This window comes from Antechinus flavipes, chromosome 3 (genome assembly GCF_016432865.1).
Source record: "Antechinus flavipes isolate AdamAnt ecotype Samford, QLD, Australia chromosome 3, AdamAnt_v2, whole genome shotgun sequence".
Lineage (NCBI taxonomy): Eukaryota > Metazoa > Chordata > Mammalia > Dasyuromorphia > Dasyuridae > Antechinus > Antechinus flavipes.
The window spans coordinates 97301932-97317705 of NC_067400.1; the positions used below are offsets into that span (position 1 = coordinate 97301932).

A 15774-nucleotide genomic window follows, 5' to 3' on the forward strand; every position below is an offset into this window, starting at 1 on the left:
ATATGCTTTTAGAATTATATAACACTCTTTAAAGGAAGAATACTTACTTTCATCATTTGCCCCTAGTACTCTTTTGAAGTTCAAATGAGATTATATATATATGTATATATATAATTTTCTCCATAATTTCAGCTATTTTTAGTATTATTACTATGCATACATATATAATAATGATGATGGATTTATTCTCAACTTTTTATGATCATTTATTTCATGATTATTTTTATTAATGGTGTTTTGAGAGACTTGGTTCTAAAACAAACTGCCATCTTGCTATTATTTCATATTTAATGAGCTGTATAATATTGAATAAATAAAGTAATTTTGGGGGGAAATTGAATCAATATATTGGAATATGAGATTTACTAAAAATAAGTTCACTGAAAATAAGTTCAAGATAACTCCAGGAGAGGAGAAGAATGATATAGAAGACATATGTTTTATTTTTTCTCATATGATTCCCTTCAATTTTTAATAGGTAAGCAATCAGAAAAAAATATTGCCTATTCTTTTTCCTTTTAAAAATGCATATCTCTTCTCAAACTGCAAATGATGTAGAACAGTCTTTTCCTTGTCTCAAAGGAAGTGCTTATATTTAGAGACTTAAATATCTTAGTCTGAGGTAAATAGATATTATTTTACTCAAAACAATGTCTTCCTATACCTGATATTTTAATTAGGATAACTATGTTAAATAGTTATTATGAGAGGTTCAAGAATAACATTTCTCTTACAAACCATAAACATTGCTGCAAAATGATTTCTTTACTAATGATGAAACAGGTTGGAGCTGTTGACAAATAAACCAGTTCAGGGGCCTTGGGAGATATGGATAATCTTGAATGAAGGGTATTGGTATCTTATCATTCTTAGCAGAAAAGCTTCTAATAATTCACTGTAACTCACTATATTGAGTAAAATACATTAAATATTCCAAAGCTGTAATAATGGGATTGAATTTTATTTTTATTAATTATCCTAGATAAAGAAAGGCAGTAGTTCTCATTTTCAAGGTATAAAATTCTTCAAGTCTTGGGTATTAAAAATGTAGTTTCCAAAAGAATTATAAATAGAAACTCACAATGGAAGAAAGTTTTTCCTTCTTTAAGACAGATAAAATGATGGTGGATTTTTTCCCCTGTTTAATAGAAGAAAGAAGTCAAACATGAAGACTGGCAGTACTTTCCGATACTTAAATTCCACCCACATCCCCAGTTGATTGACATCTTCAACAAGCCGTTAATTGCCCACTTGGTTTGTTATAAATGATCCTTAAAATTTTTAGGATTTCTGATGCTGATTTGAAGAAATTGTTGAATTAAATAGATTTAATTGCTTATTTTTTTTGTCCACCATTCACAGAGACAATCTTTTCCACCAATAGAGCACTTAGTAAAGTTTTCTGTTACCCCATTCTTCACTGGCTAGAGCTGTGTACATTTGTTTTCATGAAATGGATTACTGTGTGCTATTTAGCCTGGTATTTATTCTTACTCTAGTCCTTCATGAGTATACAAAGTAGCTTTTATTTATTCATAAAATAAAATTGTTTTTATGCAGATTAGCAATGTTGCAGAACAGCAATTTAGCAGCCTTCTTGCATGAGTGCTCCGTATTAGAAATCTAAGATGGCTTTTTTCCCCCCAGAAGAGTTGATACTACTCTTCTGTTTATTTTTTTTTAAGTCATCTTCTTTGAGCTACACTTTAATAGATTTAATCTCTAGAGGACCAAACTGAGAGATAAGATTTCAGTGATGATGTCAATAAGCAACAAGTTCATGGCAATACATTTAGTATTACTTGTAACCCCCAAATACATAATGATTTATATAAAACAAATTTAAGTCTGATTGTGGTAGGATATTCTCATAATGATGATGACAATGAATACTATTTGTATAGAGTCGTTGGTTTTGATCTATGTATGTGTATGTGCATATGTATTTTGTTAATACACATATATCTTTCTGTCACATAATATCATATCTTTTATTATTTCATTTAAGAAATGAGCAAATTGGTATTTAAAAGGGCTAACTAGTTTTCTTTTTGTCAAACAGTAGTAAGTCAGGTGAGATTTGAAAACAGGTATTCAATACTCTATGCTCAGTAAGCAATGTACTTTACAATGTTGTCTTTCATATATCATACATGCATGTAGATATACACATATTTATCCATTCATAAATATGCATATGTAAATCTACTTATTTGAACATGTGTGTATATATTTATACGTGTGTGTGTTTTACCTATTTTTCACTTTAGATTAGTTACTACCTCGTGTAATAACATGCACAATATTGAAGTATGATTGTTTTTGGACATTTGTTAATGTAATTTGGATGTATATCAATAACTTTGGAACAGTAGTGTAAAATATTGCCTTATTTCCTTTAAATTGTTACAAAATTCTGAGATTTTTTTTATCACTTAAATAAATATATACATTTTAAAATTGTTTCTAATCTATATTTTTCACTGGTCTTTCTCATACTTAATCATATCAGTAGATACTGTATCTGCATCCAGTGAAAATAAACAAATATTAACTTAATAAAGCAATAGAGCTAGGGTCACATTCCCAAATCCAATCTAAAAACCTTATTGTATTGTTTAATGATTTATTTTTAAAGTTTCCTTAGTTTTTTTTTTCAAAAATCTATATCACAGATCCATATAACTATTGTAATTTGTATGGATAACATATATAGATCCTAACCTCAAACTTCAAGGTTATATACATATAATGCCAACATAATTGAGCAAAATTATAATGAATCGTGTATATTGGCATACATGTATAACATTGGCATTGTACATATATAACATAAAATCTTATACACATTACATATGTATATATATGTGGGCATATATACACTCATATATACACATATATAGTCACATCTGTATTTATATAAATTGATGCATATATATTTCATAGGGAATTTCTTTTATATATTCATGAAACACATGCAGATGACCTTGTGATTTTGATACATTACGTAGCTATGCAACTTATTTGCTATGTTACCTTACAGAATTACATAGATTATTGTTGAATGAGGCATTGGAGTATTATTCCTAGAGCCCAAGCATTTTCCTATTAGATCTTCTCAATTCCACATATCTTCACAAGAAATGCTACATGATCTTTCATCTGTCTTTTACACCTCCCACAAAGGCAGAAGAAAATACCAGCTAACCTTTTCAGTTCAATTACTGAGAGAACAATTTGTTTTTATAATTAGAGCTCAGCAGTGATCTCTGTTTATTTCACCATTATCCAGTTCGATGTAAACAGAGCTCAATTTTGACAACTGTTTAGCTCACGGCACAGAGTTAAAGTATTAAGGGATAATGGAAGACTTATTAGATTAGCTTTTGCCATGATCTTTTAGTGTCCCAGATAATTATTATCTGAGGTATAGCTGAATAGTTTAAATCTACATTGTTGGAATACATGAATTTTCTTTTTGATATATAGAAATAGAAGCATTGTCTAATATATACTCATGTGTATTGTATGAATGTCACTAGCATATTGGAGTGACTCTAGTGAGAAATAATTTTCATTTCTATGTTGCTCTTTTTGATTTCTGCCAAAAATCAAAAGGTGAAAGGTTGTAACAAGTTCTTGACCTCCAGAAATCATTTGCTCAGCCATCTTTGTAATTCTAATTACCAGACTGTCATTTTTCCTAGTACTCATTTGAACTCTGCTGTAGTCCCTTGATCAAACTTATACATTGCATTTCATCACATTTTAGCTTTGCATTTTTAGTTTGTATTGTCTCTTGAAGAATTTAGATTTTTATTCCTGATTGAGTTCTCAGTTTTACCTTCTTTTTAGTCATTCATATCTACTTATTATTGTTTGATGCCAAAGCTTTAATAATTTTGGTTGATTTAAAAAAAAAACCCTCCTTTTTGTCTCAAATAACTTTTAGCACATTGTTTTTTGTTGTTGTTGTTGTTTTGTTTGTTTGTTTGTTTGTTTTGGTTGTTGTTATTTGATCACTTAAATACTTTTTTGTTATTGCTTTTGTTGCATTGGTTATTTTTCATTCATGGCATGCAGGAAGGATGATACAAATTATATGTGGAGTTAAAGAACTTGGATTTGAATTGCAGGTCTACTACTAACAATGGCAACTCATACCATTCTCTGGATTGGACTAAATCATCTTTGAGATCCTTTCAGTTTTAAATCTTGACTATATGATCTCCATTTTTTTATACATTTGTAACATAATTTCTCTGCTATGATTTCCCATTTCAAGAATTAAATTATTTTCTCTAGGCTTAGAAGCTAGTATCTATCTATCTATCTATCTATCTATCTATCTGTCTGTCTGTCTATCTATATCTATATCTGTAATCTGAAAATTTGAAACATTTCCAGTTTAAATATTAAAATATTTATTTAGCCTTTTCTAGAACAAACTAATTATAGAAATTTAGTTTGTCTCTGTATCTCAATGACAAAAGAAGAATAGAAAGAAAAAAATGTATCATGTAGAATCAACCTTTTTATCCCTTTGCTGTGGATCAAGTGACATATATTATAATCTTGATTTTTCAAAGTAAATGCCTATGTGGCCTTTAGTAAATTATTTAGCCTTTTTTGGGCCTTATATTCATTATCTATAAAATGAAGTATTTGAACTATAACATGGACATACATATTTTTCAATCCTGCAATTCATAAAAACGAAATCCATTCAGATGTGTGCATATATATGGTCTTATAATATCTCACATTCAACAATATGGACAAATGTTTAGGCTTTATTGGTCACCTGACTTTTAAAATCAACTGATTAGTAGTATAACATGAAACAAGTCTAGAAATCTTCATCAGATTTCTTCTTGGAAATCTCGATTAAAAGAAAGTCTATTAATTTCTGGGACTACCCATTTTATATCATTTAAATTATTATTTTTTTCCTTTAAATTCAGCTGAAATCTTTCATGAATTATCATTCTTTCTCCCCAATTCAAAATCCTTTCTTCACATTCCCATATCCCTCAATTCTGCCCTCTGGGGCCAAGTTAACCCTCTTTCCCCCCAACAAAGATAATCCCTGTTTTATCTAAGACTCCCCTAATATTGGTATAGGGAAAGGAACATTGACATAGAAATCAGAAAATAACATGGTTTTTAATCTTTCCCTCATTCTCCTTGTTTGGTTTTGGTCAAGTCAGTTACCCTTTCTATGCCTCATTTTCCTTATTTGCAAAATGAGTAAATGAGATTAAAATGACTGATCAGGTAGATTCCAGCCATTTATTACCTGTAGAAGTATTTGAAGACAGCTATTATATCTCATGATATCTTTATGTTTCTCTTTTGTAGGCTTCAGTTCTTTCTCTCTATTTTTGGACAATAATGACAGAGAAGCATAGAAAGCAAAGATAGACAACAGAGAACTAAAAAAAAAAAACATACTTTATTACTTTAAGAACTATGTCAAGAATTACTAATGTTCAGAATGAGCTGAAGTTCTTGAGTAAAGTTAAGAATGAAAAAGCTTTATTTTTTAAGCTGCATGAATAAAAAAGAAGAATATAAAAAAAAAACATTTTGCAGGGCAAATGGGGCCTGTAGTGATAGAAAGCACACAAAGTTGCTTATTTCTTTGTTTCATTGTAAGGAGAATAATTTTTGCCCTCAAGAAGGTCAAATAAACACGACTATCAGAAAGTTGATGTCCAAGAAGAATAGATAGATAGATATCTCTATCTCTATCTATCTATCTAGTAAGTAGATAGGAAGAGATCACCTAGATATCCTTGTTGAGATTAAGACATCCAATTCTGGTGAGCTTTATTCTAAGATATCGATGCAACAGGTCAGAATACTATTTTTGATGATCTTTGAAAGATCATAAAAGACACTGATGGAGATGTCACAGACTTAGAGAGGGTAAATACTTTCAATTTGGGAGGCAACATAGGAAAATGAAGTCTTCAAATAATAGGCTAATAGATTTGCATTCAATTTCTTTAAAAAATTCTACAAATAATATTGAGGATATTTAGTGAACAATTAGAAAATCGTTATTCAAAATTCACAATTGTATTTCAAATATTGGATATCAAATAATTCCAACAATTGGAACAATTAAAAAAGAAAATAATAAGGTTTCTAGATTGGTAGAATTTCAGAGACATGTATAGTTATATATATGTGTGTTATATTCACATATATATTATGTTTTATATATTTATTGGCATATGCATATGTACACATTATGTTTGTATTGTTTTATGTTATATACACAAAGAACGATGTTTTTGTGTATACATGCAAACTATTTTATTGTTGTATGTTATATTATATATTTGTAAATATATACTTACATATATACATATATAAAACACATATACATGATATATTAAACCCACCCTTATGATTTTAGCAAAGCACTGGGAAGATATTTCACATTTTAGGGGAAATGATTCTATGTATTTGATGAACAAGTAGAGTAGTCATTTATGCTTACTTATCTATTTGGAGAAGATCTACATTGGAGTACCACCACCCTTGACTATTTTAAAAATTTTTTTAAGACCTATAAAGGCAGAAATGATAGGTATTTCAGATTTGTAGAACAAAACTAGAATAGACAACTGACACTGGATTTGGAATTCAAAAAGATTTTTATAGACTAAAATCTTGGGCTAGATAAAATAGATTTAATGGTGATTAAAAATTAAATATTACACTAGGATTTGTAAATAAACTTCATCATTCCTACATGGGAGAGGCTCAGTACCTACCTAGTATATATTTGCTTAATAAATGCTAACTGATTTACTGACCAATAATTTGTTTGATAAATATATGTGGTTTTAGTGAATTACAAACTCATTGAGTCAACAGTGTTACATGATGGCTAAAATGCTTGTGCCATCTTAGGCTATAATAATCTAATATAATATTCAGATATTCAAGAGTATTCAATGTAGAAAAACTTAGGTGGAGAAAGCTTTTGAGAGAGCTAATTAATCCAGACATTTATTAAGAACCTACTATGGTCCTTTAGTTATAGAAAGTGCTAAAGTTACAAAGAGAAAAGCTATATAGTCCCTTTCCTTCCCAGATAGAATACATTGTATCAATGGAGACACGTGCATTTATATATATGAATATAAATATAAATGCATATATGCATACATACATACACTGGATAACAGTTTGCCAAGAAAGACTTCATGTAGAAAGTGGCCTTTGTTTTGACTCTTGAAGGGATTTTAAAAGGTAAAGCTGAAGAGCAATGCATTCTAGGACAAGGGGAGCAACTAGTGCTAAGTCAGAGATAATAAATGGACTGTCATATATAAAGAACAGGAAGAGGTTTATTTGGCTAGAACACAGAGTGTATTAAGAGAAGAAAAAAACAATGACATCAGAAAAGGAAATGTGGGACCAAGTTGTGAAGGGTCTTGAACATTAAATCCAAGAAGTGATGGGGAGCTACTGGAATTTATTGACAAAACCAGACCTATATTTTAAGGCAATCACCTCCTATATGAGATAGTTATATGGAGAATAGATTAGTAGGGAAGAAACATGAGGCAGGAAGAACAATTAGGAAGACATTGTAATAATATCAAAATATAATGAATGCTGAAATAGTGATGTGGTTGTATATAAAGCAACTAGGGGTATGTAAGAAATGTTGTGGAGGTAGGAATTGATTAAATGGTCATGTGGAATGGGTGAAAATGAGAAATTGAAGATGATACCAGGGCTGCAATCGGGGTTACTAGAAGAGTGATGGTCCCTCAGTAGAAATAGAGAAATTCAGAATAGAAGTAGCATTGTGGGAGAAAATAATGAGTTGTTTTTGATTCATTGAAAAGAACATCCCCTTTAAAATGTCTTATAGGCAATTTATTATGTAGGTCAAGAGACAGATTTTATTACACACACACACATACACACACACATAACATATATGTACATATATGCATACATACCTAGGAATTGTCTGCTAGAGATAATGATTAAACTCATATTATTTGAGATTAAACTCATAACAATTGTAAACAAAACAGAAACCTCATAGGCTGCAAGACACTAGCTATGAAGGTGGCTCTTTTCACTTTTGAACAACTTTAATTTTTAGAGGATTTTGCTTGTATAGATCTAAAATTTTCCTCCTGCAGAACTCAGGCTGTCACTATTAATACTGTAGTTTAGATACATTTTAACAGTCAATCAACCAACAAGCATCTATTGAGCCTACCATGTACTAAACCTTTTTGTTTGTGTTGGGTATATAATTGAAACATTAATTAATTAATTAAATTCATGTCCTTAAGGAACATTTAAAAAATCCTTTGTGGCCTAACCTGGAAATGTTTCACTTTTCACATGTAGATTTAAAAATCATTCTCCTCATAATAGCCCTGGGTAGTAAGCCATATTATTATTTCCATTCACAGATGAGAAAAACAAGATTCAGAAAAGATTTACTTACCAAAGTCACACAGCTAATAAGAAATGACAGAACTAGGTTGAAAATCATTCTTTAGAACTAACCCCCTATTTTCATAGTAGTATTTCTGTTAGATAATGTGGCCTGATTCACAAATAATAGATTTGCCAACAAACCCTTAGAATCTAACCCTATTTCTAAGTTGGGAACAAATAGTAAGACTGTGAATGGGTATTGTATGATCTATTACAATTTTTGAAGTGCATGGACAGTGTATTGTATGTGGTAGATGTGATATAAATTCTCCTTATACTGTTAATTATTATTTCTGCTTGGATAAAGAAAGTTCTCCCTAATAAAGAACAATGGTATTGCAGTCTGATCTGGATTTGAAGCTTGACTGTTGGCTTGGGAAAATTTATTTTATCCTTACTAAGCTTTAGATTAGTTTATTTTTTTTTAAATCTTGAAAATGAGAATATTGGACTTCCACAGTGCTAAAAGGTGACTTTCATTTCTACATTATATAGGAAGAAGATTTGCCATTTCTTTCTTCTCCTTTTTCTGTTTTAAAGATGGGAAAACCCAGATAGAAATTGTCAGACAATCATTATACTTGAGCTGGATAGATATTTTTATACTCTTGGATACCTGTCCTCTGATTTCATACCTAAAATCTGAATAGTCTCTGTGATTTAATCACAGCATAGTCTGGAGCTGTCAGTGTGCCATTTTGTTTTGACATTAAAATGAAAAGGTTTAAATTCTTTTTTTCCCCTTCCCTGTAGCCATAGTCAAAGATAATGATGATTACATGGCTTATTATGCCTTCATGATGTTTTTTGCAGGCATTACAAAGTCTGCTCAACAAAGTGCTCTAATACGAAAGGAAATTTTTGTGGAAAATTTAATACAGATCATGGCTTTCTCTCTTTGATCATAATTCTGATAATGTGAATCATTAAAAAAATTGATTTCAGTATCTTTTTCCAGGTCAACATAATGAGTAATGGGCTAAATGTCAGGAAAAATTAAATTAAATAGCTGTGTAATTCTCTATAGAGGAGCCTGCTTAGCTGAATAGAATTCCCACCAGGAAACCTTGAAATCTAAGATGTGTGCATAGGGCTTGGAAGAGGTTATTTGAAGCTAAGTGAGCAGGGTGTAATTTGCTATGCTACCATACAGTACGCATTGCTTTCTCATTCAAAGAAACTGCAATAATGGGGCAGAAACCACACCATAAACAATATCACAGTTATATCCAATAGTTTCATGCATTTGTATTGAAGATACCATTGTCATTTTTTACACACCGTTAGGTTCAATAGCCTTGCCACAACTTATAACCTGGTTGGATCAACTCCAAGGCTCCGCATTTTCTGGGCACACATGAGTGCTCAATAACTACCTGTGTGCTGACATGTGGCAGCTTGTACAATGTAGATTTCTTTCAGTCTTCTTGGGTAGGTCCAAAATAAACCTCCTATATAGGTTATTTCAAATCCTTTTAATGTTCTTTGATATTTCCATTCTACTCTTTCTGCTCTTTATTTCTCAAAATAGGAAAAGGTTGCTTAGAAAAACAGGGCATTGAATATTCAAATATTTTTAGACACAAAATTCAAAAGAGCTATATCATATATTAAAGAACCCAAACACAATAATATTGTTTTTTGTAGAAGTTAAATTTACATTTCAAAAGAAATGTCTATATTAATAATGCACATACTCAATTTCACAGTTTGCTTTGGCAAAACAATGTTATGGTCTTAAGGAAAGATTTTCTCCACTTCTTGTTCTCTTTTATTTATGAAAAACAAAGTTAACTACTTCCTCATAGATTTTTTGAGGGGAAATATATTTTAAAAACATTTTTGGTTGTCCAGTCTTCTATGAAAAGAAAAAAAAATTGTAATCTTTGGCTCCTTTTTATAAGTATTATTTTCAGTAGGATGACATTAAGCTTTTGAAATACAGTACTGCTTTTTTGAAGCAAGTATTGAGAAATAGAACTGACACCTTTTTATTTTAAACTAATCATATTGATTAAGATTTTACTCTGTGTTTTGAAAGGAAGGTTTGCCATACATTCTGTTCACATAAATATAATTGTAGCTGGAACTATTTAATTCCATTTCCAGTTATAATTTGTTAAACTTTCCCTTTCTTTTTAAACATTCTTTTGTTGATTTCAGTAATTCAGTATTATATTGGAGTTATTTTTGTTTGGAGAAAACATAATAAATATGAGGCATGACAAATGAATACATGCTAAATGAGAGAAACAAAAGTTAAAGAACTAAATTTTTGTTCAACTTTTTCAGACACAAAAAAATCATAATTTTATGACATAAGATATTATTTATATAGCATGCTTTACTTTTGACAATGATTGCTAATAATTCAAGCAAAGAAAAACTCTTAAATACAATGAATCTATTCGTGTTTCTATTGTTAAAGCTACTCAATTGTTTTAAATAAAGTATAAATTCAAGTATTTCATAGGAATACATAGAAAATTAATACTTTCATTTACTGAAAGGCATAATGAAGCATAAGATCTTATTGAGCTATTTCTTACATTGCTTAATCCTAAATAAGACAATTGGACAAAAATTCTAAATATCTCTTTTGGGTTTGAAATTTCATAATTCTTTGTAATGCTAGCATTATGTAAATGAGTGTTTACTGCTAACATTTACTGCCTTCCTTTATATTTCTTATTCTTTAGCCAAATCATATGTTCCCTATGTCCTTCACTGCTCATAACCATACCACTGTTCACATCATTCCCTATTCCTTAAACATTTTCACTTTATATTTTTGTATTGGAATCTGATCTTTCCAAGTATAACTCAAATGATGCCTCTTTCATCAAGCTTACTTTAAAAGTCCCTTGGAAAGAGTGATTCTACCCCTCTTTCAAATATTCATTTCATTGTTTTTATCTCTCTGACACACTTGCACTTTTTATATTATATTTTGTGGGCATGTGAATTTTGCTTCCATCTATAAGATGCTCTTTAAAATAAAAGGCTATTTCTTATTCATAACCTTAAATGTTTTGGTACCTAGTACACAGTTTTGCATATGAAAATGTTGAGTAATTTTTATCCAAGTTGAATTAAATTTTATAATAATTTGATACTCTTAAAGCTGATTTCACTGATTGAATCAAAATGTGATTTTAATAATTTTCTACTTGATTCCACTCACATTTTCATATCTACTTTCTGTCCCAAGCCATCCAAATGGGTGACATTGTGACTGAGCTAAACTGAGCAAAATATATGATTCTTTCCTCCTCCTCTCTCAGATTTAGACATTGACCCCATTTTGATCTTTAGCTATAAAACACATTTATATGAATGCATGTAAAACATATGCTTTAGTGTGTGCGCGCATACATATACACACTAATGTAATAGTGCATTTTACAACACACATATACATATACACATGTATTCACATATATATGAACATACATGCCCAAACCAAAGTCATATGATATTCTGTTTCCATAATGGTAATCTATTTTGACTGTAAAGTAAATAGTAAGGATATAAGTAAAGCTTACTTTAGAAATAAATATAAATATTAAAATGTATAGTTTGTATAATTGCCTGACAGTTTATTGTGAGAGACTGCACAAACTGAAACTCTGCATATTGCATTTAAAATATGATTTAATACAAAACAAACCTATTTCAAGATGAAAAGAGAACCCCTATTGGTCTTCAGAGCATAAACTTGAAGAGCTATTAATTTATAACCCTATGAAGCAAATACTCCATTTTAAATTATTCAATATGATTTGAATCCATCTTGCATAAAATAATTTGTGTTCCACTGGCTGATCTTAGTCAAGGTATTTACTAAGCTTTGTAGTCAGCAACATCTATCTTGCTAGCATATGTTCTTATCAAACCATACCAGGCTTTCTTCATTTAAGATCCATGAAAAGGAAGATTGGGTTTGTATTATCCATTTCATCTATAATCTCTTTTCCAGTATCAACTTTCTAATTTGACTTTTTGCCCTTCTTAAATTTCTTTTAGGACTTTCTGGGGTTCTTGAGCTTAAGTTTCCTCACATGATAATTTATGTTGTTTTCATTGGAATGAGACTATCCTGTACCAGGAGATGAAAGGCTAATAGGCTTCACAAGCTTCTAGTTATATTATGGGAAAGGAATTATTTAGAGATCTTCTATGCCTGTTTGAAACCTAGACTCTTAAATCTAGTAGTAGAAGGGAACTTAAAGATCAATTTATCAGTCCCCCTCATTTTAAATTTCATAGAATCATAGATTTTGGACCTGGAAAGAACCTTAGACAATATCTAATTCATTTTTTTTTTTACTTTGGAAAAAAAAAAAAAAAAAACTAAGACCCATAGAGGTATAAGTGACTTCTGTAAGATCACACACCTAATAAATGGGAAAACTGGATTTTAAATTCACATCTTGTAATTTGAACTTCAGCCCTACATTTTGTAAACTGAATGTAAATTTAATGAAATCCATCAACAAATGAAATTATCCAAAATGAGAAGTATTTAATAGAAAAAAATTGAGTATAGAAGGGTATTATTCCAAAGGTAGTTAAGCCAAAGGGAGTCTGCTTGAAAGAGTGAGTCTAAATACTGAAGACTAAGGGCTCTTACCTTAAGCACTTTTAGCAAGAGCTGTAGCATCACTTGAAAACATTTATCTAAATGTGGCAACAATGTGACTCACAGTTTAATTCTTTTGCTTCAATTTGACAAATATTCTGTATTTTTTCTCCTTCTCCAATGTGCTGAATATCATAATAGGTGTCTTATAAACATGTGCACAAGCCAGACTTATTTTCAGGTGTTTCCATCTGTTGTGGGAGTACACTTTAAGAATGGGAAAGAAACAGATAGAAATTAAATAGGAAGCCAGGGAAAAAAAATGACAGACACATCTGCAGGGCAACAGTGTGAAGAAATATTTAAGCTGCCTATTATTAAGCACTCAACTTGTTTTATAATGGAATTTTACATAATTACATTTTAGGGGAGGGGGAATAACAGATGCTGAATAAAAATTGAAAATAAGCAAATGAAACTTTAAAAGGGAAACAATACTTATTTATGGCTCCACCTTTTTATTGAGGAGGGCAGAGCAAGAATGTTAGATAGCAATCTTTTTTTTTTTCCTTTCACATCCATTTTTTTTCTTCTAAAGCCTCTAAAATACACTTAACATGTTCTGATATCTAACCTATGCAGAGACTTAAACGAAAAGTGGCATATTGACTATGTGGTTTATGTTTAATAAATTCACTAAACTATAGTGAGAGTAAATATAGAAAAGTTGCTATAGAAGTAGCCTTGACCTTGGTTAGAATCCTGACCTTAAGAGATAACTAGTGAACATGAGCAAGACCTTCATCTCTCAAAGGCTTTAAGATTTCAGCGGAATATCTGGATTGAAATCCTGTTGCTATTTCTTACCACATATATGAAGCTGTTGCTCACAATGCATTCAATAAAAGAGGAGATAATTTCTTAAACTAAGGAAAAAAGCAAAATGAATTCACTATCATCCTAAAAGTAGTATTTTATCATTGGTGATATTGAAATCTGGAGCTGCTTATCTTAAATGCCTTTAGCAAGAACTACTGTAACACTACAGAATATGAATTTGAATGTGATATGTAGGGTTAGCAGATGTATTGTTTTCATTTAGTTTGAATTGAAATATCCCAAAAAGAAGTCATTCAGATATGTCTCATGATTTTATGAGAATATAGTACCATATCTTTTGGGATCTATAAAAATAGTAATATTAAAATGGAAACCAGGTTAAAGGAAGACCTTATAATTGGGCTGGACCCTTTTCTCCAACTTGATTTTTTTTTTCAATTTGTTAACTAAAAATATTTTATTTTTCAAGCATTCCCGACTTTGCTTTCCTTTGCTATCCTCACCCTACACACCATCACAAGTAGACTTCAATCTGTTGATCTGCTTCTGCCAGGTGAGCAAATACTTCATCTGCTAGCTATCTTCTCTTGTAAACAGAATGTTACATTTTAGATGATAAAACTTATATATACATGAGTATATACAAATATATTTTAAATTCATGACTGGTAGATGATTATTTCTTTGTGGTCTTATAAATAACATGATAATTTTGGGAAAAAAATAAAGAACAACAAGTTCAAAATGTGCATTATTTTTCAGATCAAGTTACTGGAATTTTCAGCTGAATAATCCTAAAATTAAATCAGTTTATTATGTTTATTTTGTAACCATTAGTGTTTGACAAAGTGTCGTCTTCAAAGTAGAGGTTGGGGGGGATGGAGAAAAACATAATCTTATGTAAACTCTTGTATACAGTTTTATCTAAATGTATTTATTCTAGTTTTTCCAGTTAATGAATTATCAGAGAATATGAGTGATTCTAAAGTTACCATAGTTACATCTGCAAGCCCACTCTACCAATAATCTTATAGTATTTTTTGTTTGTTTGTTTTACAAGTATTAGGAAACTGATGAAACCAGTTTTGAAAAACAACTTTTTTTTTTTTTTCCCTAAAGGAAAAATAGCTAAACTTGGCAAGGAAGGTATTGTTCATCCCTCTCCTTTATGTTTTAAGTTAGATGTAGAATAGATTCCATGATTTAGAAGTTGAACCATCAACATGACATAGTTCATCTTGAAGTTCACCTTTCTCTATTTTGTAGAGCTAATCATCCTTTGCACCATATGACATTTCATATCTTATAACTTTTATTAAAATGGTAGTTTGGTGAATATATTAAGTCTACACTTGCTCCCAAGCTCTAAATGGAGATATTATCAATTTGCATTTGTCCTCCAAAGAAACAGGTTGTAACTCCAGACAAAATTATTCCTATCCCATTTAAAATTACACAAAAAATTTTGAAGTCAGAAGCTGAGAAACAAAACTGCTTATTTGGAACGAAGAAACTTGTTGCAAAAATCAAAGAAAACCTTTGAGATTTTAATAGGCCATCGATTGAATCCAATAATTGAATAAATCAAGCAACTTTAGAAACTGCTTTAACTCTTTGTCACTACTAGGTTATTGTTTTTGTGAATTATGGTAGGGAAATATAATGAAATGCTTAAGTATTCTTTTTATTTTCATTATCTATGCTTCTATGATATAGAAAAACCAAGGTTTTCTTACACTGGAAGACACATGGGAAGTAAATTTGCTTTCTGGATTGTTTGATGCATTCTGAAAAAAAATATTATTTTGTGTTGAAGAAAAAGATGACATCATTTTAGTAGTTGTTACAATACTTGAAATCCCTGC

General features: G+C 30.2%; 1 protein-coding gene across 4 annotated transcripts in view; it reads left to right on the forward strand.

Annotated features, from left to right (window-relative positions):
- The window catches only part of PCDH17 (protocadherin 17), a 113327-nt gene that overhangs the window by 72804 nt on the left and 24749 nt on the right, over positions 1 to 15774 (forward strand). For 2 of the 4 annotated variants that reach the window (XM_051983886.1, XM_051983887.1), the window contains one exon: positions 14379 to 14462. The exons of the other annotated variants lie outside the window; for them this stretch is intronic. In XM_051983886.1, the coding sequence (XP_051839846.1) occupies positions 14379 to 14462 (84 nt within the window). The remainder of the gene's footprint in view (positions 1 to 14378; positions 14463 to 15774) is intronic. 4 annotated transcript variants of the gene reach the window in all.